General features: G+C 43.4%; 3 protein-coding genes across 7 annotated transcripts in view; 2 read left to right on the top strand and 1 right to left on the bottom strand.

Annotated features, from left to right (window-relative positions):
* The first annotated feature begins 2,860 nt into the window (after window positions 1-2,860).
* si:dkeyp-118a3.2 lies at window positions 2,861-11,931 on the top strand. Its single transcript, XM_034593302.1, has 6 exons — window positions 2,861-3,009; window positions 3,332-4,543; window positions 5,743-6,048; window positions 6,741-6,858; window positions 7,621-7,731; window positions 11,149-11,931. The coding sequence occupies exons 1-6, from the start codon at window positions 2,946-2,948 to the stop codon at window positions 11,309-11,311; spliced, it is 1,974 nt and encodes a 657-aa protein (XP_034449193.1). The 5' UTR covers window positions 2,861-2,945; the 3' UTR covers window positions 11,312-11,931.
* A 570-nt stretch (window positions 11,932-12,501) lies between these two features.
* On the top strand, window positions 12,502-18,740 carry tyrp1b (tyrosinase-related protein 1b). The gene is made up of 9 exons (XM_034593318.1): window positions 12,502-12,630; window positions 13,394-13,752; window positions 14,037-14,145; window positions 14,778-14,991; window positions 15,244-15,448; window positions 17,510-17,677; window positions 17,945-18,124; window positions 18,218-18,364; window positions 18,440-18,740. Exons 1-9 carry the CDS (start codon window positions 12,617-12,619, stop codon window positions 18,643-18,645), a joined length of 1,602 nt encoding a protein of 533 aa, XP_034449209.1. The 5' UTR covers window positions 12,502-12,616; the 3' UTR covers window positions 18,646-18,740.
* Window positions 18,741-23,069: 4,329 nt separating this feature from the next.
* The window catches only part of si:dkey-92j12.5 (multiple PDZ domain protein), a 42,082-nt gene continuing 39,516 nt past the window's right edge, over window positions 23,070-25,635 (bottom strand). For all 5 annotated transcript variants that reach the window (XM_034593283.1, XM_034593274.1, XM_034593256.1 and 2 more), the window contains 2 exons: window positions 23,573-24,929; window positions 23,070-23,530 (listed from right to left, as the gene is read on the bottom strand). In XM_034593283.1, coding sequence (XP_034449174.1) covers window positions 24,783-24,929 — 147 coding nt within the window. In that variant the 3' untranslated portion in view covers window positions 23,070-23,530; window positions 23,573-24,782. The remainder of the gene's footprint in view (window positions 23,531-23,572; window positions 24,930-25,635) is intronic.

The raw sequence follows: 25,635 nt of genomic DNA on the forward strand, positions 1-25,635 counted from the left end.
TTTTTATACAGGAATTAGTGATTGTTTGTCCTTAGCTTAATAAAATACAGGCAATTTGCCCTTTGTCTTTTTTCTGATTGACAGCACAGTGTTTGTTTTACAGATAGAAGTTACAAATCATAAGCCAACATGAAAACTAGGCCTCTGAACTAATTATTTCACAGTATTACAAAGTGTTCCCAAGTTTGTGTGCGATTGTATGCCCATGTAAATGCGAGTGTGTTGAGATAAGAGGTGTGGAGGGTGAAGTGGATGTGTGTGTATGTAAAAAAAAGACAGTACGTTTCGTTGTAGTAATTCCCCTCTCCAGCCCAGTCACAAGCCAAATATGAAGTGCTACTGCCTGGTAGCACAAAGCACAATGTGAAGCTCATGTGACTGTATTAACCTTTCAGACCTAATCTCCTGCAGTCACGAATAAGGGGGGTGGGGTGGGGGGGGGGGCGTGAGATCAGTGAAATGAAAGTTAGAGAGAATTCAAAAGAATGTCACAAAGTACGTAGAGAAGAAAACAATGCAGACGTGTTTTATCGCTCTGGAGCTCTAAAGTCTCACAAGTTTCTCTTCGTGGTTTGTTTTCAGACCGAGAAAAGAGACTCTCGTTATGCAGACGTGTAGATTTGGCACTGGAATGTCAAGCAAATCAAATTGAAGCAAAGATCACTCGCGCGACGCCCCCCGTGGCTTCAAAACCAGCACAAAGACCACGGAGAATAGCGCTGACATGTTCTATACCAACCACTGACAGCAAAAAGTCTCTATTATTTCCGTAGTTGGTTTCATAGCTTAGAGCAGACTTTCAGTGTTTCCTGCTGAGGAGCTGTTGAGATAATAAGCTGGTGGGTCGAGTCTCATTGGTTCCATGACACAGCTTTATAATTTTGTCACGCTGGTCTTTTGGCATGAGAATCAATGGAGCCTTTAAGGATATGCTGATTTCATTGAAAGGCGAGATACAGTGGAGCTTCCCAGAAGGGCTACTATTATCGGTCAGATCACAGGGCAACAATGTATGATCTATCAAAGACAGATTACTTCTCCAAGGGGGGAGGGGGACAGTGACGGGCAGACCGATATCAGACAGATGTCTGTGAGAAATTGATGTCTTCACCTGGAGGGGAAATTTAGTTCACATTTAAAGTTAGCATCTCTGCATACTTTAAATCCTTGGACATTAATGTTAACTTCATTAACTTTAGTGACCCAACAACATTTAAGATTATCTAGCTGGTGTTATTTCAACAACACACATCTTATTTTACAAAATTGTAAATGTTAACAACGTTTTCAAAATAACCTGACCAGTGTTTTTTCTCTATATGTAACAATTTTATGCAAGCTAATAGCCATTTTGAGCCCAACACTAACATCAACATGCTAACAATGACAAGAAGATAGAGATGTTCGGCAGGTGTAATGTTAGGATGCTCATCCTCTTTGGTTAATGTGTTAGCTTGCTAACAATCTCCCAAATAGCACAAAGACAAAGTACAACAGAGTTTGTTGGGAATGTCATTATTCTTTTTTCATAAAGTATAACAACTTCAAAGTGTGACCTGGAGATGTTAGCTCTGATTAAAGTTCAGAGGCCCAGACACTGATTACAAACGATCCCGAGGATTCAGATTTTTACATTACATTTCATTTAGCTGAATGTCTGAACATTACTGTATTTCTATAATGTTGCGTACTAACACACTCCTTCCATCCCTACAAGTCTATCATGACAAAGAAGTAGGTCTTCCCAGCAACACCCCAGCCCCATTATCTCCACTGTAGGTGTACAGCAGTCACTTCAGTCCTGCCTTTCACAACTGCACACTATCTGCTCCTTTGCATGCACATAAGCATGTCATCATATTTTAACAGTGTACAAAAGACAGATTAGTGAGTAGGAAACAGATGCTCAGTCTCATACCTGGCTGAATCCACAGAGACATTTTAAACACTTCATCCAAGTGCTTGTTGTGTATGCCTGGGATGTCCCAATGATGCTAACCTGGATATGAATATAAATAAACTGCTGCACAATAATTCAACTGGGAATTTTTCATTGCCTCTAGCAACACACTGTGGCTGGCTCTGTACCTTTGCAGTTGGAGCCCAATTAATGTAGCACCCACTTACAAATTTCCATGTATTCCGACACTAACAATGCCATTGTGAGACGGAACAGGGAAATGCTAAACATCCTTGTGACATAAGCACTTTGTATTACATGGATGTCTTTGTAAGATAAACACATGGAGTCGTCCCATTGCTGCTCTGCTCATATATGCACAGATAGATGCCTGTAAAGGGTGCAAAGGCCATATAAAGAATACAAAAATAAAAAACACCGGAAACATATGCCATTCCATATAATTTCCCTGAACAGTGACCCCAAAGAATATCAACATGCTTGTATGAATGTCAATGGCGTTGTAATATTATGATGTGCTCTTGCCTGCAGCGTTTCTGCGCTGCATTCAGATCTGCTTTCTCTAGCTCTATGTCAAGTCCTAATAGTAGTATCACTCACACCCCAAACTCACAGCCCACCTATAATTGCTCCTCCAGAGTTCACTGTGTGTGTGACATGCCGCCCGAGCTTTACCACAGCCCGTGTAAGGCTCTCCAAAGCATTTAACATGGAGGTGCTACTTTAACCCGCCCAACTCTCGCACAGACACCTGGCGGTACGAAGACACCTCGGGGTGGCAACATTTAACAGGACGATGTTCAGTTTTTCGCCCTCCCTCACATCGGCGTCACCAGGCCCAATTTACTGTCCAGCCGACGAGAGTCTACACATTCAGTGTACTGTATGTCCTGTGGTGTTGTACCCAAACGCACACGCATGACAGTTAAGCAAGGCTGAAGGAACGAAAGGAGGTAAAGAAGCGTTTTCCTGGAACAAACTTGGACTGTTTTGGAGTGTATTCTTTTATGGTTTCTCTGACAACATGGAGTACGTCTTTTTGAAAGGATTCCTGGTGGTTTTGTTAACACAACACTGCACAACTGAAGGTAGGGTGGCATAATACAATCAGGTTTTATTATCTATGTGATGATATTTGTGTACGAAGCCAAACAACATCATTTTATTTCACTTGCCTCTACATGTAATGTGCTTACATCTATATTTCATCTATTTTTGTATTCTTAATCAGTGAGTCAATGACTGAAGGAGCAAAGAAACAAGCAGGAATGTAATAATGCAATCTTTGGATCTGCTCCCTGATTGGTCAATTTCATCAGTATCAATATAACACACAGTACAAATCATTCAGGTTATTCTAGTGTTTACAAAGCTACAACCCACCAAAAATGTTTAATACCTCCTTTCTAGGTCTGTCATCATCGTTGCAATCCTCCATGCTGGTCACCCACCAAGATGGCCAGACCTTACCCCAAGAATCAGAGTTGCCCCCTGCAGAAGTAGTGCCAGTAGTGGCCCCTCCGAGCCTTAAAGATGTGCAGCAAGCTGTGTTGGAGGCCTCAGAGCAGGTGGAGGGTCGTGGGGCAGAGGAAGTGCTGAAGGAGCTGCTGGAGAGGGTGGTGGAGGCAGCCATGGGGCAGGTGGAAGGAGGGAGCGAAGGGAAAGCAGATGAGCTAGCGGTGCAGGAAGTGGTTGAAGAGGATGCAACGTGGACTGAAAAAGACAAGGCTGAAGCAGACATAGAGGCCAAGGTCGTGGAGCAGGCAGTGGGGAAGGAGCTGGAGGGTGAAGATGTGGGAATCAAGGGAGGGTATACTGATGTTGAAGAGGAGCAGGAGGTGGCAGAGGTGGATGCATTTGAAGACGTAGCTGAGGAAGAGAAAGGGAATGCAGAGGATGAGGGTGAAACAGCAGCTGGGTCTGTGGAGGAGACCACTACAGGTGTAGAAACTGGAGAAACAACAGATGGAGTGGAGGTTATCAATGAGTCTCTGGACACTGAAGTCAGTCAGGGGGTTGCAGAGTCAGAAGAGACAGGAGGGGATTCAACAGTAGAGGAGACAGGGGCGGAGGACGACACTATGCAGGTTGTGTCGTCAGAAGAGAAAGTTGCAGCTGAAACAGGAACTGAAGACGCAGAGGAAACTCCATCTATTGTGGACGTGGCATTGGACGGAGACACAGAACAGGAGGGTCTGGAAGAGGCTGACCCTCACCTGGCTGTGGCTGATGTGGACCAGGTAGCAGATGTATTGGGAACGGAAGAATCACTAGAGGGAGAAACTCAGGTAGAAAGTGATGTGTCAGTACTGCCGTCTGATAATCACGAGACAGAGACCACAGAAACTGTAGTGGAGGAGGAGGAGGAAGAGGTAGTGAAGGACACAGAAGGACCGGAAGTAAAGGACGAACAAGGCCAGTTTGGGGTGGAGGGAGGAGCTGCTGGAGAGGTAGAGACAGAAGGTGCAGATGTGGGGGAGGCGGCAGGAGGTGAAAGAGATGGAGAGAGTGAAATAAAGGAGGAATCTGTTGCATTGGTGGATGATGGGGGGGATCAACTAGCGGGAGGAGAGGAGCAGGTCCCATCGGAGACGTCACATGGCGGCGAAACAGAGGATCAAGGTGAGATATGTATAATTCCTATCAGTAGGCTTGCAACGTGGTGCGTTGGACTGAAACCAGGCACAAGGAAATAAGGCCTCAGTGTAGAGGCCTGAAACTGGAACCACGCCCCCTTGTAGGTCCACAATGTCTCACACTTCCTCAAATCTTCTTGTCAACTTATCAACAATTTCGTTAATGAGCTCCAAACGTTAGCTGCCCCTCTCATTTCACTTTCAGTACATCAGTCGCTGCTGAGTATGTAAAAATCTGTTGGTAATTTGGGTCCGAAAACCCTAAAACTCAACTGGTATTTGCCTTTAAACATTCAGTCCAACACTCAGCGGCTTTGGTTGAGCTTGCATTTTTTCCATCTTAACCTACATCAAGTGAGGAAAGCTCTTAAATACAGATTATACGCTCCTTTAATACATTTTACAAAAATATTGGCTGCCAGCACGCCTCCTAAAAGAGGTTTTTCAACATCCAACATCAGCTGCTCCTGTTGTTTTAGCAGTGTCAGAGAGGAGGTAAGTGGAGCAAAATGTTATAACTCAGAATATATAACCACGCATATGAATGATTTATCAGTGGAAACTAAAACTCTCCAAAATTCAGCGAGATGATTATCGGGACACATAATAACAAAAACTCTACAAACAGAGTTTGAATTCCACAGTGGCTTTGAGGGGGAGCCCTATTTTTCGGTGGCACTACTAAACATGTATTCTCTTTGTGTCTCTCTCTCTATGGCCGCCAAGTCACTTCCCTGTCCTTTTCCGTGTGTCTGAGCAAAATGTTTGTTTTCTAACTTCACGATTTACTATTCCATACACAATGCACCAACTAAGGGAAAAGAAGTTCAACAAGTGACAATAACAGGAATAGACAGAGCATTGTCTTAATCAGTGGAGATATTCAAGGAAATGTTCAAAATTGGTATTTGAATGGGGGAAAAACACACTGCCATTTTTTTACTATCTTAATCTAGTTCAGGAAGCTCATTGTCTGTAACTTGTAAACCTGTAAAATGGACGATGTTTCAGAACTAAATATCTCAAAGCCTTTCAGGGGAGCAGAGCTCTGCTCACCTGTTACTCTGAGCTACAGCACATCTGTGCATTATTCTACATTCCATAGGTCCTCTCCACAAACCCTAAACCTTGGCCTCTTGGCTTCATTTTCATCTGTGTGTCACATACCACATGCTCCTCTTCTAGAAATCCTGGTGATCTCTGCCCCTGAGCCTGAAGCCTCCGTAGAGCAGAGCACCGAGAACCAGGCTCCCACCCCGAGCCCATCCCTGGGCGGGGAGGAGACGGGGGAAAATACCCTCGGTGATGAGAAATCCAACCATGGCAATGAGATCATCACCCCTACCGATGACATTCTGCCACACAACCCTGATGTCCCCCAACCGACGCTGGATAATACAGTGAAGGATGTTCTGACTGAACCCCCTCAGGCCGAAGTGGAGGAACCAGGGCAGACCAATGAGCTGGTGGAAGATTCAACTAGAACCACAGGTAAAATGGAAAAACAAGTTAATATACTGTGTCATTTCAAAACTGTATCTTATATTATAGTACATATTATAACAGATTTCTGCAGCAACACTTGGTGAGAGCAATCAATAAGAGTATAAATCATTATTATGGTTCTGAAAACAAAGCAGATGGACGAGCTGATTTTGTTCCATTTGAATCCATCTCGTTAGCCCATTGGCTGTAGCCTGAGGTTTTATATTTTAGAGGCTTCCGGTGTAGAAACAAGACTCCATGTTCCATTCGCCGTACACAGTAATATTCTGACTACTTTACTTCATCACACGAGTCGAATGCTGCTCCACACAAAACACAAACAGCGATACATGTTGTGGTAGTTTTAGATCCAGACGACATTTTGGCTAATTTCTATTGACAGCTATTTGCATTTAAGAACTCCAGACCCCCAAAATCTCATCCCTCACAGCAGAATCTCTTCATAATGACTACATTTGATTTGCTCTGACTGGTGGGTGACTATGCTATTATCTGCCCAAGTAAAGTATTCCCGTTATACACTTTCTATGCCCAATGAGGATTCGATCAGAGTACAGCTCCCTTATGTGCACAAGAGGAAGAGCTGATTCAGATGTCTTGGTATACTACTGTACATTCACCTCTTAATCCACTGCCTTTCTCTTCTGCTCTTCGTTTGTCTTAATTAATTAATTTAGAGATGAGGGAGCTGGGCCTGGAGGCGTGGAAGATTGGGGCCATTTCTGCTGCAGTCTTCCTGGTTCTGGAGACCGCAGTCATCGTTATCTATATCCTCAAATGTCGTAACAAAAACAAGTAGGTAGAATTGGTCTCTGTGCGCTTTATCTATAGAAACAAGTTTTCCTTCAGCCCAAAGTACACTCCGATTATGCTTTACTTAAGACTGTTCAACTTGAAACCAATAATATATCCTCATGCCTGCCATCCATTGTCATCTTTTGGGAAGCTGTAGCTTCATAATACATCCAATAACCTCATACAAAAATAGATTTCCCATTAAAACTAATCTTAGTGTTCTGTAGCATGAGTTTGTGTCCTGGCTCCATCTTTGTAAAGCAGACTCTTTTTTTTTTTTAGGAATAGAAATCAAAATAATACTTAGTCTGCATTCACACTAGCACCAACCACATCCCAATGCTTCCTCGCTAATAGCTGAAATAAGCCATCTGATTGCTTGCTTTAGCACCAACAGAGCCACAATCACAGATGGGACTTACGGCAGTGCTGGTACATGATTGCTTCTGATGTTAGCCAAGCTGCAGCTCACATTTCTGCACTGATAGATGATGAAATGAGAAGACTGTGCTCAGTATTTCTCTCCGCCGTTATAAATAATGGTCTTTCATCAGTTATTTGCTCTGCTGGTTTTTATTATTTCTTCCACACGGCCCAGAGCAACAAGCAGTTAATTTGTGGAAGGGCTGTGGTAAGCAACAACAGTAATATCTGAGATGTTGTGTGTCATTTTTCTGTGTGTGTGTGTGTGTGTGTGTGTGTGTGTGTGTGTGTGTGTGTGTGTGTGTGTGTGTGTGTGTGTGTGTGTGTGTGTGAGAGCAGCACCCCAGCTACTCAGCGGGCATGTGAGGAAGGGTGCGTTGAACCAGAGGCCACTACAGGAGGGGACTGCAGTGACGACACACTGCCAGCAGGCAACGGGGACACTCAACAGTAAGTTCACATTTCAAAAGATCTACATGGTGGTGATGTGTACAAGCACAGGCAGTGCATATACATACAGACGGGTTGCACATAAAAAGAGAGAAAAATCCACATTTAAAAGCCTCCAGAGCAGCTTCACTGCTCTAATGGAGAGATAAAGGCTTTTTCTTTCAAAAGATATTTCCTCATTTGGGTTTTGAAGATGCTGAAGGGAAGCACCTTCCAACATGATGGTATAAAAATGTTCCAGAGGTATTGAGATGAATACAATAATATTATTCAAACTATTTCCAAGCAGATTAGTGGAGTGGAGGGAGCGAAAATAGAAACTTTTTCAGGTGCTGATTATAAAATCGACTATTTCCAGAAATATCTGTCTGTCGCTCTGTCTGTATGTGACTCACATATCTTGAGAACCGTTCATCATATTGGCTTCAAACTTGCCATGTGTATTGGTAAGGGCCAAAGGAGGCGCTGTGTCGAACTTGTTGCAAATTGGACACACGATACCTTCAATATCAATAAACAGCTGACCAGCTCTCTGCACATTCACAACGCCAACAAAAAACTGTTCTGGGTTCTATGTACTTCACTGAACTTTGAATAAACAGGTGAACAGCTCTTTATGCAGCAGCTTCAGGGTCCTGTGGACGGGCAGCTGGTCTTTACTGGCTGCGGCTCAGTTTCTGCAGGTCAGGTTTTACAGTTTCAGAGAGAAAAGCTGCAACCAGCATCACCACTGGTCAAACAAACAGCTCATTCAAAACAGGCAGGTTGAGAACAGGCAGTGCACTAGTTTAAACTAAAGGTAGAAATCAGAGAAAACTTCTGTTTAAAGTACTGAAATGTCCTAGTTAATGTTGTAAAGCAGAGATGAAGATCTTATTATCAACCTTCCCCTGACAGAATAGCTTTGTAGCTTTTGTCTGATTAAAATCATTTTAAGGTTTTATTTACATTAACTTTCTGTATGGCGTTTTTCCCTCACTCCCACATTTTCCTTTTCACCTATAGTCTGATTTTTCAGCTACTGCCAAACCGACTTCCACAGTGTCAGTCTCCCTGTCATTCACACTAGCCAGATGTCAGATTTGCCCATTGTTAATGGACTAGATGTGGTGCGCTGACCTGGAAGCTTGTGGTTCAGAGGAACCACCAGTTGTGTGCTTCTCAGCTGATTCCCTCCTGGCTATTTTGTGCAAGTTATGTGCCCGTGGAGCTGCTCGCTGCGTCACATGAGCGCACGAGTCCCGTGAACCCAGAGCATTAATGGGTAATACCACTATTTTTCCTAATCAGACTAGCGGGCTTGGATCAATAGCAAACCAGTATGTGAGTATGGGGTGAAAGTCTGTGTGGAAAAAATAAGGGGAAAAAAAGATAGAAGACAGATTTAAGAAAAAAAATAACACATGTATGTGATTCAATGAGTGCACGTCTGTCGCTTGTGAGAGTGTGCAAGGCGCAAAGTGAAATCTGATGCGTGCCGAGCACAGAGGATAACAAAGCAACGCTGAATTATTTAACAGTCGACAGAGTCATCTTGAAATGTGTCCTTGTTAAGAGACTTTAGAGCAGCGGTGACAATCCAGTTGCTATTGGAAGATTGAATCTGTAAAACGCTGCTAGTGAACTACTAAAGTCACTCCGAGAACACTCTGTAAAAGTCACATCTTTAGCAGCAGTATTATCTGAATGATAAAAGGGCATCGGGGACTCTGAGGATGCCAGAAGCTGTTGTGCAAATCAAACGAATACAGCGAGTGTATACAAACTGTGGAAGCCAAGAGAAACGCTATACACAAATAATACACATTTTGGAACCTGAAATGTTCCGATAGCCTTTTCTGATATGATATACGTTTCAAAAGTCTAGGTAAATGCAGGTTGTGATACAATACTAGTAAATGGTCTGTATTGATATAGAGCTTTTCTAGTCTTGATGACCAGTCAAAGCGCTTTACGGTGCAGTTTTGCCATCCACTCATTCACACACACATTCATACAGTGCATCTATGTACTTTCTCGTACATCGTGCATCACTCATACACAGCAGGGGCAGCTGTGAGGGGCAATTTAGGGTTCACTACCTTCAGTATAGGCAATGCAAAATGAGGGAGAAGGGGTCGAACTGCCGACCTTGTAGTTAGTGGACGACCCGCTCTACCTCCAGCTGCCCCAAAACACAGAGCTCACACAGCATTTAAATTTGAATGTGTAGCAATCAGGTTTCTAAAAGAAATTGTTATGCAGAATTTACAAGGGCTAAGTAGAGGGCGTGGAGTCACAAGGAAGGCCTGCATCTGACTTTGACCGCTGCACAGTCCTGAGGCAGGACAGCTGAACTTGAATTGAAGCTGTGTAACATGCCTCCCTTCATTTCTCCTTGGAAGCTGCTAAAATGTAACCCCATACATCTCGCGTTGCAGAGTGGAGGGGTGATGGGTTGAAATGGAGAGTACTGACTATGAAGCAGGACTTGTAAGTCAGGAAAAGTGAGATCCATGAGTTAAAAGAATAAAACTAGGATGGCACGCAGTGGAGCGCATGCGTCGGCAAAGGCCCAACAGTCCCCTTATGAAAACACAGTAAAATTCACTAGATCCAGGTTTTTAAATGGATTCGTAAAAATTGCACACACTCAAAAATATCAGTCCCCTAAACATACCTGATTTCTTTGTAGAAAAATGTCCAATCTGACAAACGAGGATATAATTCCTGCGTCCTCAACACAATTAAGAGGTTTCTTCCCTGGGTCATGCCCCAAACCTGCCATCAGTTGGAAATTGTTTCAGTAGTTTTTGCTTTACCCGGCTTACAAAGAATAAACGAATGCAGAAGAAAACACAACTTCCTTGATGAAGATAATCATACAAAATGGACTCTTTTATTTTGTACTATGCCATGTTTGTACCAAAGCACAAACAATGGCAGTATGGATACCCTTCAGGCTGAATCAACGAGGGTGTTATAAAATGTATTCAGCGCTTTAAATTATTTTATTTTTTTACCCATGACATAGTCACCTGCAATTAGTCAATAACGTCAACTTCTCTATTTATATCTGGGTCTTTTATTCCCTCACAGTCCATCTCCTTCCACCACAGCTTATAAGCGTCTCCATCTGGTGCTGTAGTCATTAGATAAAAGTCCTTGCAGTGACAATATCAGCGTTTGCTTGCAGCGGCATATTAAGCAGCAGTTCGACAGCCATTAAATGAAAACACAACAAATTAAACTGTGCTTGAATTTTACTGGTACCTTTTAAGTGTCCCGGCAGAACGAGTCTGTCTTTGTTTTCATGTAAAAACAAAGGTTTCGTCCTCATTTGGTTTAAACTGCTCCTGCTGCACGCGTGGGTCATTGATTATTTTCTGCAATTTATCCATTACTCTCTGCCAACATGCCTTCTGTCCTCTCTACCAGGATAGCAGCACTTGACCCGTCTGATGTGGCTTCAACCCTGGCCCAAAACAGAGAGCCGCACAAAGAGGAGCAGGCGATAGCCATGTCCTCCTCCAGAGAGGAGTCTGCCAACACTGGACCGGGACCAGGCTCCTCACAAGACCTCCGGACGTCCATCCTCTAGGGGTCTAACCGTTTGTCTGTTCCTTCTGTGTCTAAATAAAACCCCCAAAAGCCACTCTCCACCCCTGTACCCCATCTCAGTTTACCCAGTTTACCACCCTAAACCAACACAGACCGCCTTGGATTCCAACTGTAACAACTGTATATGTAACACGTTTGTATCTGGTGTGTATGTCTGTCTGTGTGAGCGTATGTGTAAATTGAAAAATCGGTAACACGTTTGGCATGTGTGAATGTGAAAGGAAGTGTCTGATTAACAGGTGAGAAGGGATTTGTGAACGAGTGGAAGAGGAAGTGCGTGTTTTAAATACTCTGCATGTATTTGAGTGTAAATGTAATAAAAGCTGAGTCTAGCTTGACGTCGGTCAGCTACAATGACTTTGTTAAGAAATGTTGTACAAAGCTGTTAAAATCTGTGAACTGGGCAGCAGGCATGAACCATTTGACCCATTTGATCAGTAATTCAGTTCCATTTGATCAGAGTGCTTTGGCTGAACCGTCCGGTGCCGTCTTTTCATGATTAAATTGAAGTTTAAAACTTGATTTAAATTTGTATTCCGTGTAACCCCCGACCTTTGAATCATCATTTGTAATTTGAGTACCATAATAAAATGATAACGATGAACGTGTCATTTCTTTCTTGAATACATTTTTTCTGTAAGTAATACTATGAAGTAAAGACGTAATTAATGACAAAAATGTATAATATTACGAGAGTTAAGTCATAATCTTATAAATTGTCAAATTAAAAGAACAAAATCATAATTTAATGAGAAAACTACAATATTACAACAATAGTGTCAAGCTGATCGTCTGACATTCCACTTCTAACATGACACGTGTTCCTGAAATTATGACTTTAGTCTAATTTAATTATGACTTTATTCTTTTAATAATTTGCAACTTTCTTCTCATAAAATATCTTCCCTTTTCAGTGGCCCTATAACTCCACCGTAAGCATCAGCTTTTACTTGGCTGAAAGTCAGTAAACTCACTCAAGTATGACCAAAGAACGAATCCTCTCTCACAGTCGAGCCCTGTATTGTGAGTGACCACACAGACTGGCATCGTTTGTGTTACGATCACAAGGCATGAGAGTGAGTGTTGGAGAAAGCACTTGAACCCTCAAGTGTATTCATGTGTACTGTGTGTGTGTGTGTGTGTGTGTGCCGTGTTTGTGTGACTGTAGGTGCTTACACAAGCTCCAGAAAAGGTCGGATCATGCGCTCGATAGCTATTTAAGCCAGGAGATGGGGAGCGGGCCGACTCTTGGGGGGATACACTTCTGCAGACGGAGAGGAGCAGCATGCACAGTCAGAGGTAGGGGGCCACACACTATACTCACACATCCTTTTCACAGCATGAACTGCAATAAGTCTCAGAATAACTGATTATTTGCCATTTATGAACTTAAAATGAACAAGAGGCTATTGTATTGTAGAGTTATGAAAAGTTTTATTTCTGATCACATCTAGCAAACTGTGACAAAACATCGATGTTGCACTGGCTGAGTGTTATTATATTCTGAATAGCATTCAATCATCCAGAAAATGTTTCATCTCCTAACACATTCTTCCCTCACGTTTTATTTTAATTGGTGACTCTACTTGGGTGGTTTCTATGACTGTTTTGTTGTAAAATAATTGCTCCTGAGAAATTATTGGTCTCCACTCATTCATTCCTAATCAACAAGCTTCAAAGGACGAGCAAATCCAAACCGCGAAACAGGTTGAAGCAGATCATCTCTTGTCATCCATTGTTAAAAGCCTTGTTTCTGAAGTTGGGAGAGTTGAAAGCTAATGGCTTTGTGAATTATGAATAACGACTCGCGCCACTCGCAGGGGTGTGCAAGAAGTGAAGATTCGGAATAACGATAAGACAAATGGCTTCAACGAGAGAACACAAACCGAGCGTGTTGTTCTTGGGCTTTATTGATGTGTGAGTCTGCAGTATATTGAAGTAACAGTTAAAAAGTAGAACCCGGGTTAAAATCAGGTTATGAGGCGAAGGCACCTAACAGTGCATAAGTGAACACAACGCACCTAAAACACTTTCTTTCACCTTCCTTCTCTCTGGATCTTAGCATGTGGAGAGCGGGTCTCCTGGTGGTGACCCTGTGTGCCGCCCGAACGCTGGCCCAGTTCCCCCGGGAGTGCGTTACCCCCGAGGGGCTGCAGAGCGGCCAGTGCTGCCCGTCCCCTACAGGGGTGGCCGGGGACGAGTGTGGCTCCAGCACGGGGAGGGGGCAGTGCGTGTCCATTGCGGCAGACAACCGGCGCCACGGACCCCAGTATCCTTACGCAGGGCGAGACGACAGGGAGAGGTGGCCGCTGAGGTTTTTCAACCGCACCTGCCAGTGCAACGGGAATTTCAGCGGCTACAACTGCTTGGGATGCCGACACGGGCTGACCGGACCGAACTGTGATCAGAGGATCTCTGTGGGTAAGAGGCCGAACAGTGGCATCTGAACTCAGCACTGCCAACTTAAAATGTCCACGTCTACCTCCTACTTTACCTTTTAAGATTTCACTGGGCCTCAAAATAAAGCGAGGGAATAAAGGCCACATTTTATAGTTAGGGAGAGGAAATCTTTGTGTTAATCTTTAATAACACTGTCCTTTCTCTCCTCTTCCTTCTGCTCTCTCCCACCTCGACAACTCCTCGACACCTTCTCTCCTCACTTCCTGCTCCTGCTGTCTTCCTCTTCCCCATTAACCCAACTGCAGTGAGGAGGAATATCATGCAGATGAGCACGTCGGACAAGCAAGCATTCGTGAGCGCTCTGGACCAAGCTAAGAGGACCGTCCACCCTGACCTGGTCATCTGTACACGACGGTACAGAAGCATTTTCTAAGGGTTACATCATTCTAATTAATCCGTATAGGCTTTGTTAGAATAAAAAAACAATGTTAAGGATGTGTAAAAAATGATTTAATGACCTAATTTCAAAGGGAAATCGATCTCCGCCGGTCTTTGCTCTTTTGGTACGACTGAGGAACAGAGAGCTGAGCTTCAACCGAGGACCTGCAGGCTCTCCGTCTAGCCTGAGTCTGGCGAGTTGAGAGCTCTGTAATATGGCTGAGGGTGAACCCACGCTGCGTTTTGCAAATTATCATTAAGATCTTAAAATATTGCTCATGGCAGCTTTCTTTTTAAGCTGAAGGTGGAAGAACAAATGAGTAAGAAGGTGTAAAGAGATTTATCGTCTTTTAAGTAACAGCTCTTAAATAACCGCCTTCCAAATGGGATTTGAAGTAGATTAACATTTTGAGCAATTCTTAGCTGCAGGTAGGAGAACCCTTTTAACCTCCCTGATCAAAAAATAAAATGTCTCCTGTGTTAACGGCCACGCCCGGGTTATAGCTACACTCTTAATGAGGCTGCGTTCAGGAAACTGAGGGAATAAACAGCAGCAGTGTGTTGGAAATAATAATCAAGGTGACACTTGCTGCTTCCCACCTCCCCAGGTACCAGGAGGTGTTTGGGCCCGATGGCAACAGCCCACAGTTTGAGAACATCACCATTTACAACTACTTTGTTTGGAGCCACTACTACTCCGTCAGCAAAACCTACCTGGGGCCGGGCCAGGCGAGCTTCGGAGGAGTGGACTTCTCCCACGAGGGCCCAGGTTTTGTCACCTGGCACCGTTTCCATCTGTTGCAACTGGAGAGAGACATGCAGGCGAGTACGGAGCGGGGAGAAAGATGAAAGAGAGGGAGGAGAGGTAGCTTCGGGGCGGATGGAGGGATGAAGGAAGGAAGGAGAAAAGGAAAGAGTTTGGGGATTTGAGCAGTGGGAAGCTATCCTAGAGGAGAAGGGAGGAACAGGGGGGAAGGAGAACAGACAGAGGTGAAAGAGGAAAGTGCGGAGAAATGGTATTACAACGTATCCTGCCACTAACACCTGCCTTCTTCCTTTATTATAACCACGCAGGACATGCTGGGCGACTCCACCTTCGCCCTGCCCTACTGGAACTTTGCCATCGGCGGCAGCGAGTGTGACATCTGCACAGACGACCTGATGGGAGCCAGGAGCTCTTTTGACATGAACTCCATCAGCACCAACTCCGTGTTCTCCCAGTGGAGGGTCATCTGCGAGAGCGTGGACGACTACGATTCACTGGGCACCGTGTGCAACAGTAAGGACTTTCGCTGAAAGAACCCCCCCCCCTCACCTTCTCGCTCTCGGCGAGAAAGCGGCATTGAAATTACGGAGCAGTAGTCTCAGCTGCTTCAGAAAAGAGGGCAAAGAGCTCATAAAGGGAACATGTAGAACATCAGCTGCTATAAATAATACCACCAGCTGTTGTGCAGCGTTATTGCTAGCTTTTACTACGGTGTGTCTGAAACTACTTCACTTGTTTAAACATCACCTTCTTAGCTGCAGAGGGCATCTTACAAACATATTTTCTCTGCAGCAGATATCAGAACGTACCGCAGTTCTGAACAGCGGCGGATTTAGGATTTTTCTAAATCAGGGGCAATAAAGAGGCCAATTGTAGGAACTGCATCCATGCAAAATTCCTGGTTCATCAAGACCCTTTTCCACTGGTAAAACACCCCACTAACATCTGGCTTTTGTCTGCAATGGGAATGGATACAATCTGCATTCACTCCCTCGTCAAATGACTCTGAAGTAGACACAGGTCTTTATCAGCTCCGGCTCCGATCAGCAGTGACGGAAACGTGACACCGGGTCGAGCATCAATTTGGGAAGACGGCGAGGTTTGCTTGAGTTACCAGAAGCAAACTGGCAATGATAGAGGAGTCAGTGGCCTTCTTAGCAGGCTTATCAATGTTTAACAAAACCTGCATATACTCACAAATTTTGGTGTAAAAGAGGGATAAGGAGCACCTTTTTATTTGTTTACCATTAGCTCTATAGCTTTGAGCAAAACTACACATTATTGAATATATGTTGAAAATTGTTCAAGCACAAAATTATTAACTACTTGTCCTATTTATTGTTAGTATTGTCAGTAAGTGACTAGTTTATGTATTCAGTTTAAAAAAAAAAAAATACTGTACAGAGAAGGGCACTTCAGGGCTCTATCAGATTTCAGCCGGGGGCCAGTGCACCCCCCCCGGACCCACCCCTGAATCCGCCTCTGCTTTTGCAAGCGGTAATTCCTCAGATGGATCAAGTGGTTTAAACTGGAATAAGAGACCTCTGTGTAGCACTGCAATAAGACCGACTTTAGGTGCTTTAGATTTGCAGGGATTGGATCTAACTCCACACTGGCACCAGATTATAATTCTAAATCACTACTTTCCATTCAGTTTTTTCTTCTCAAACACTTTAAAATCACGCAGTACTCCTTCCACCTGGAACTGTGAAGAATGTCAATCTGCTTTCGCTGGGGCGCTCTCACTACAAACACAGGAACAAAGCAGAAGGGGCGATGGGGGGGATTTCAAACAACTGCACATTCGGTAATTCGGTAATGGGTAGAACATGTGAGTGGCCACTGTGCCGAGTGATCAGTCTCATTAATCCCCTTAGAGAGTCATGACAGGCCTGGGTATTTCCTGCGTCAACAAGCAACATCTCCTTAAATGGGTTAGGGTGTGTGAGTGTGTGTGAGTGTGTATGTGTGAGTGTGTACATGAGTATGTGTGTGTGTGTGTGTGTGTGCGCCTCATTTGTGCATGTGCTTGTTAAAAGAGGATTCTAGCAGTCGACTGGTTCTTTTGATCTGAGGGAATAGTCTTCAAACAGACAGACAACTCAGTTATGTAGCCTTCTGTTTATGTACGTGTGTGTGTGTGTGTGTGTGTGTGTGTGTGTGTGTGTGTGTGTGTGTGTGTGTGTGCGCGCGTGTGTGCGCGTGTGTAGAGCGGAAGCACAGGAAATAAAAAAAGAAAGAGATCATGCATGCATGAGAATAGAAATTAAAAAAAGAAAACTCTCACAGAGCTCCCACTCACTAATGTTGACTTTCAGTGAATAATTAAAAGAGAAAACTGCCATCCTGTCATGTTTAAGACCAATCAAACCAGTCTCGTCTCCCACACAGAATTAGAAAGTGGTTAATAAAACAACATCTCTAATCTCTCCTTCCATTTCTGCAGGGACCTCTGGGAACAATCAGAATTACAATCCCACTAAGCAAAAGGAATAAATAAAAAATTGTTCAAGTTTTCGAGTAGAGACGCAATTATAGTTCTCCTCAGCTCGGGTTTTGTCCTTCCTCACCCAGACTCAGAAACCAGTCCCATCAGGAGGAACCCCGCTGGCAACGTGGCGCGGCCCATGGTGCAGAGGCTGCCGGAGCCCAAGGACGTGCTGGACTGCCTGGAGCTCAACACCTTCGACACTCCGCCCTACTACTCCACGTCCTCTGAGAGCTTCAGGAACACCATCGAAGGTGCGTGTGGACAAGGGTCAGAACGGGAGCGGCGCTTAAGATTTAACATCCTGCCATCAAAACCAAAGGAGAGCTGCTCAGGCCTCAGCTCAGAGTACAGCGTGACACGAATACAAACACAAAGCCAGAAATAAACGCACACACATGCACAAGCTAGATCATCCACCCACGTGCACATATGGTTCACTCCAACACAGCATTTGTTCGTCCTAATTTAGGTAAATCAGTGCTTTCCTTCACTGGCTTTGCTGTTCTGTATTTTTCTAGGCTACAGCGCCCCTCAGGGGATGTACGACCCGGTGATCCGCAGCCTCCACAACCTGGCCCACCTCTTCCTCAATGGGACGGGCGGGCAGACTCACCTCTCGCCCAACGATCCCATCTTTGTCCTGCTGCACACCTTCACCGACGCGGTCTTCGACGAGTGGCTCCGCCGGCACTCACCAGGTACAATGCAGACTGAAAAAGAAACAGACACGGGAACATAAATCACTGTAAAGGATGAAAAGATGGATGAACCTATTTCCCCTCATCCTGCAGGTGAAATAGTGTACCCCGAGGAGAACGCTCCTATCGGGCACAACCGCAGGTCCAACATGGTTCCCTTCTGGCCTCCTGTCACCAACGCTGAGATGTTTGTCGCTGCCCCAGAAAACCTGGGATACTCCTACGAGGTCCAGTGGCCAGGTGAGTCGCGTCACACAAACACACAAAAACACCAGTTACCCCAAGTGACCTTCTTTTCTCCCCCCCCCCTCATAGCTCAAGCTTACACCCTGTCTGAGATCATCACCATAGCTATCGTTGGGGCAGTGCTGGTGGTGGCGGTGGTGGGCGGCGTCATCGCCTGCGCTGTGCGTGCCCGCTCCTACCGATCAGCCGAGGCTTTGGAGCCGCTGCTGGGAGAGACCTTCCGACGCTACTCAGAGGACGACCGGCGGTTGGACAAATCGCAGTCTGTCGTCTGAAACCACGCCTTTGTAGAGAGGCCTTAACATGTTCATGCGTTTGTTTCTTCTTCTTTTTTTAAATACCCCGACTTCTTCTAATAAAGGTGAACTGGTTTCAGAGCCAGAGTCTGTGTCTTTGTATTTGCTTGAAATTGTTGGGCTGGCAACAACAGAAGAGATCAGGCTGCAGCCAAGAGGTCAGATGGTCTGGAACGGCTCAGCTTAGAATGAAATGAGCTTCAAGTATATATTCACTGGCCAATTGAATTCACTTAAACTCATGACATTATTTGATAACTCTAAAAAAACACTTACATCCTTTGCTTTTTCATCTCCCAGCTCAGTGATTCTGACACTTCCATGCAGATATAAGTGAATAATGTGCTGTAGCAGGTCTTGACACTAGATGTTTTTGCTGCAGGCACACACATGCTTGTCTGAAGCCTGAGGCCAACAAGCAAATCACACCACTTAATGTTGCTCCAACCAATGAATCAGATCAAATTCATTCCCATGTGTTCATAACACACACACATCGCCCTCATGTGGCTGTAACACGTTACTGCAGAACAGGGTACAACGTCGTCTACAGGTTATTTGATATTTCTGCAAACATTTGGACACTTGCTGAGGTTACACTTGCAAAACAAAGCCAAAATAAATCCCTGCATGATGGAAAGTAAAATGGATTGCGTAGGAGTTTGATTTATCTTGTGAAAGTTCCAGTAAAACTTATTAACACTTGATGAGATGGAAACTCAGCAGTACCTCTGACAGAGTCCCCACAGAGCCGCTACATTCCTCAGACTCAGGGTCCACACTTGTCACAGGGGTCTAAAGAGCAGCAGGGTCGCTCACACGCACCTGTCAGTGACGGCTGCAGCTCCAGGGATCACGCACTCCTCGTTCTGGACGCGTTCCTGGATCAGTTTGGATATGTTTTGTTTCATTCTCGTCCTGTTTTAACACCCGGATCGATGCTGATGTGTGTGACGGAGAGTTTCTGAGCTGCACAGGGAAAGAAGGCCGCACACGCGAAAAAACAAGGAAAGACCACGATTAACCAGAGAATCGCGACCTCATGTCCTCCTGACGTAATGACCAAAAAAAAAAGCGCACAGCAGCAGCGCATGGTGTATTCCTTGACATTTAAAAAAAGGTTGTGTCCTTAACTTTTGGTGCAGTTTAACTTGCATTGCATTGATCAGTTTATCTTCAGATCAATTAAATGCATACATATATATTAATATACTACATGTGTCAGTGGATCAGTGGAGAGGAAATGGGGGACGGAAGAAAAATTGGGGGAGAGAGTAAGAAAGAAGAGAGAGAGAGTATTGGTTGTTACGTCATAATTAAAATAATAGTAGTAGGGATATCAGAACAGTACTTTAAAAGTACACAGTGTTGATGAAGATGAAATCTGAAGCTTATACAAACAATGGGCAGTTTAACATGCAGTTGAGAAGTAGACGACAATCTTAGGAAATGGCTTTTAGACCAACATGAGAAATCGTGAGACACACAAATGTTTTAAAGAATTTTGAATTTAATCGAGAAAATGAAGGACCTTGGAAATCTAATTGTGCCTACAGCAGTTTGATAAAGAAAAGGACAAAGGAGAATTGGAGATGGAAATTACTTTTCTGATTTGGAGAGAGGGTAATTATTTGAGAGCGAAATCCTTGTCTCAGTAAATCAGAGAGATTTGAAAGCTCCTAACCAGATGACGCAGCGTGTCATGCGGTGCTCCTCTGCTAACTGCATGACTGTGTCTAATTATTTCCCGCTCCGGGCCACACCACTGAACAAACCGTGTTTTCATTTGTCTCTTTTACCATCAGTTCAGCTCATTTGCTCTTGACAACCTCGACTCAGTTTTGGGTCGTGGCTCTAAAGACGATGACCACTAAATTGAAAGCTTTGATTTACTACAGACTGCAGACCACAGTTTACACAGTGTTTAGAGTGAATCTCCTGGTCGGGATATTTCTATCTCGCTTTGAGGGAAGCAGAATTCTCAGACTCAGCACTTGATTGAATTGCTTGCGATTGGCATTTCTGCAGTGCAGGCTGGTATTTTCGAGAGGAAAAAAAAAAAGGAATCTCATGGGAATGGATGGAGAAGAAGCGATTTTTTTTTTTGGACCCACCATCAGTTGGCTGTTCTCTCTATACCAGCAGGTTACACTGACAGGGAAACACAGTCCTGTGGATTTATTAATACGGATAGATGTGACAGTGGCACATAGAACAATCATTTGGCCACTCGAGAGAGAGAGAGGATCATTAGTGGCTTTCATGTCAAGTGAGCTCTCATGAAAGTCATCTTACTTTCCTCTGCTTAAAAATGCATCAGGGCCCTTGCTGTTTTATATCGGAATTGAGGTTGAGAAGGGCCGTGGGGTGGAAAAAGCCACAGCTGCTTGTGGTCTGCTGCTAAATGATAGAGGAAAGGGGGATTTCAATGTCCCTGCTACTCCCACAAGAGCTGCACAGAAATCTGTTGAAGTTCACATGATGAAAAAAATCCAAACAAGTAGCCAATTTGAGTTTTATGGAGAATGTTATTGTTGTAAACATCTGAGTTTAATGCACAAAAAGGCATCGTGCAGTTTCTCTAGCTCCAACCCTCCTCTTCACACCAGCCCTCAGGCAGGCAATTGTTCATCTGGAGAAGGATAAAGCAGATCGTGATGGCTTGCTTTCAATAAAGCTTCCAACGTGAACAGATGGCTTTGATTCATGCGGAGGCTCCAGACAGGATCTCCCTCGATGCCTCCTATTTCCTAAATGAGACATTTGTGTGCAAATGTATTGTTTATCAAGTTGTCACCGGTAAATCCAGTAATTAAAAGGAAAGTTGGGCATTTAAATTAAAAACAGAGGCACAGGTGACGTCTGCTTTGGTGTTTTTCTGACTCAGGGTTGTCTCGAAGATGTTGCACTCCTCTAATTCTCCCCTCCCCTACTTTTCCTCTTCCTCTTCCTCTCCTATCCTCTACTCTCCCTCCTACTCTTCCTCTCCTATCCTCTACTCTCCCTCTTCTTCTTCCTCTCCTCTACCTCTCCTCTCCCTCTCCCTCTTCCTCTTCCTCTTCCTCTTCCTCTCCCTCTCCCTCTTCCTCTCCCTCTTCCTCTCCCTCTCCCTCTTCCTCTTCCTCTTCCTCTCCAGGATTTAGTGCTTCCCTGTCATGACATGATATACCATATGTCACATACTCATTCCTGGCACCTTGACTAAGCCTGAGTGATGCTGAATACGTAAATATGCTCGACAAAGACAGAGATAAAGAAGACAGGGAGAGAAAGCTGAAGACAAAAACACAACAATAAAACATGTCAAAGGCAAAGTGCAGTTCAGTGATTTGAAAAAAGAAAAGAAATAATATCTTGTACATATAAATTTAGCTTCACACCCAGACGTGAAGGAATTTCAGATTTCTTTGAATTCTTTTTTCTGCTCTGAATCTGTGGGCTTTAAACGTTAAAACAATGGGATTTCCACAGGTTAGACCGACTATACATAAATAAATTCATACAGACAGAACAAAGCATCAGATAAGAATAACGATTCCTTGGTTGTTTTCATTACCGCCACTAAAGAGATTCTGATTTCACCCCGTGTCCGTTGGGCTGTTTGTCTGTCAGCAAGATTACACACAGAAAAGTACTGAGCTGATTTCAAAGAAACTTGGTGGACAGATGGGACATGAGCCAAGAAAAAAACATGGCAGGGATCCAGACATACGGGCAATTCCAGAAAAAAAAAATTCACTCTCTTCAGCATCCTCACATAGTAGCTGATAGAGAATAATTCATGGGTCTTGATGTTTAGAAGACTGGCATCTCTGAATGTGTTGAACTTGGTGCAGCCTAATTGAATTTATGGAGACCGTTGGGTCTAAGCAGATGCACTCTCAGGAAATCATGAAGAAGCAGTTGACAGAATGTCCGACGAAATCCTTCAGTGAAACATCTCATCCGCTTCACACCCTTTTTTGAGATGATGTCTTGAGGATGAAGGTTCAGAGTCTTGTTCGCCCCACTGCTGCTCTGCAGATAACTAAGGATGAACTTAAGGACTCATTAAGCTGAGCAGGCCCACAGCGCTTTATATTTATTATTTAGTTTTGAATTGCCACAGGTTCACTTTAGGTTCATTTTACATTTTCACTCCTAGATGTTACTACATGGTATTTTGTATTTTTCTGAATCGGGTCATGTATTCTGTCTTTTATGCACTGTCTTTTTTTTTATGACACACACCAGTGAAAGATACATTTCCATTAATGCCGGGATTATTGGGCAATCGAGTGTCGTTCCTCATTAATAAAACACAACCATATCTAAGGTGTCTCCTTGTTTCACTATGACATTTTACACAGTGATAGAGAAGAAAGTTAACAGAATAATGTAATAACAACAACAGCTTTGGACACAAAGACTCTAACAAATCAACATTTAATAAGATCACTGACAGTACATACAGTGTTGCACAATACCAGACACAGATGAGTGTGGGCTGAGGCTGAGGACTACTCGCGTAAATGAAATAAAATGAATGACAGTTAAGAAAACATAAATATAATTATCATGGTATATATAAAATCATATAAAACAGGTATGATGAGGTTTCTAAATAAAGATTGCACATTATGCTACAACAATACTCCCATCTGGTCCTAAAAAAAACAACAACTGATCAAATGTACTAATGTGCAGACAGTAATAAATAATGAACCAGTAAATAAATCAGAGTTAGTCTTACAGATGATATTCAAAGTGGATTCAACAGCTGCTTTTACAGATGTGACAAAATGAGTTGTCTCCTGTTCTGCACAAGGTGGTCAAAGTATAAACACGTCATCTAATACAGTAATCCAAGGAATCGTGACACATTCTGAATGATCAGAATATGAGGATGAGGAATAACAAGTAAAACAGGCCTACAAAGCAAATGTCCTAAAACTGTATTGCCATACAAAAGATTGGCAGAAGCACTTGGCATGGTGTGGGTGTTGGGAGTCGATCTCAGGAGTTGACTCTGAATAATGAACAGGAGTCTGGAGACAGCAGTGAAAACATGTCACATGTCAGATGTTTCCACTGCTTTCATTTGTCAGTTTCAGAGGTTTGTGGATGTTGATTTATTTATGTGTTTACATGGGAAATGACACAAATCAATGCAATGAACAGGACTGACTAAGACACATATCTTCATTATTGATTGTGACCATAGACTGAATATAAAGATGGATGACGCAACACAAACTTTGACCTCTAAGTTCTAATCAGGTCATCCTTGAGGCCAAGTGAATGATTGTTTCAGACGTAGTGAAATTCCCTACGGGTGATCCTGATATATCAGGTTCACAAGCTCATGAAGTCACTGCGACCTTGATCATTGACCTTTGAAAATTGAATCAGTTCATTTTTGAGTCTAAGTGAACATTTGTAACAAATTTGAAGAAATCCCCTCAGGACAATTTTTAAATATCTTGCTCACACGGCAAAAAAATGCCTTTGTGAGTCACAGCGACCTTGACTTGGGACGAGTTTTGAACAAACATCAGTGTGATAAGAATTATCTAAAATAACATAAACCATCTTTGAGGAAAATGTATTTGATGACTATGCACTTTGACTACTTAGTTTGATCCACGTCTCATCCACTACAATGGACAGGGCAGGATTTATGACCTATACAGCAGCCATCCACAAGGGGGCGAGTGAGACACCTTGGCTTCACTTTTGGGAAGCTGTCATGTCGTCTATCTTTATATACAGTTTATGATTGGGACGCTGTGGTATTGTCTTCTTGATAATATACGAGTATCGTTAAACTATTAATTTAAATATTTTTTATAAATATAGAGATATTTAATGATATGAAGACTTATAAAATAAACACATTAGTTGAAATGACACCTTGACAGGAATGAGTTTATATTAGGAATACTGTGTGTTTGCAGTTAGAGGTAGCATCCCCAAACTAAACACAGATAAACTCACAGTATCTACTCTTTAAACAAAACTACATCACTTAAACCCTCCACGTTTGTCTTCTCAGGTCCGTGTGAACCTACATCACCTCGGGGGCTACTTTGCTGTAAGACATAATCAAAATGGGACATAATGACTCACACTGTATCTCAGGAGAGAACAGTGAGCACTACGCTTCCCTTGGTCTTCTTGAGGATGTCCACAGCTTCAGCGTGAGTCACCCCCTCCAGGCAGTGTCCGTTCACGGCGATGATCTGATCCCCACGTTTCAGCCGGCCGTCAGCTATGGCCGCCCCCTGCGGAGAACAAAGACAAGTCCATCACCGTGTCTGGAGTAAAGATCACAAGCTGCAGAAAATATGTGAAAAACATGTGTCAACACATATGAGAAGTGTGGACACCCGAGAACATGATAATGCCATAATAAATGACTATATATCCATCCATCCATCACTCTACCCATCCTCCATCTATCCATCCGTCCGTCCATTATCGATACTGCTTATCCTTTAAGGGTTGTGGGAGCTGGAGCTGACCACAGCTGATTCTGAGCAAGAGGCGGGGTACTATATCGATTTATTATGCAATTGATATCATTAACTTTATATATTTATCATAATATATTACTTCATAGTGTAATTATATAGAATAACTGCAGTACAATTAAAATGTTAAACACTACATTTTCTTTATATTAGTTTTAATATTAGTATAATATTAATAGTACATCAGCTGTTACAAATCTTATTTATTATTTAAACTTTATCATATTTTTGTTTTGTTTTAGACAGACAATAACAATAAAACAACAGTACAGTAAAGCAACAACCACTGCCAGACACTATGGAATCCACACACTTACATCCGTACTGTCTAACAGACATAACAATACATTATTCTGTTTGGCCTTATCTTAGGCCCTTTGTTGATAATTATGGCGTACCCTCATCTCCCATGTGAACACAGACGCTTTGTTGCTATAACTGATATCCTGAACCAGGA

Source organism: Hippoglossus hippoglossus, chromosome 1 (assembly GCF_009819705.1).
Source record: "Hippoglossus hippoglossus isolate fHipHip1 chromosome 1, fHipHip1.pri, whole genome shotgun sequence".
Taxonomy (NCBI): Eukaryota; Metazoa; Chordata; class Actinopteri; order Pleuronectiformes; family Pleuronectidae; genus Hippoglossus; species Hippoglossus hippoglossus.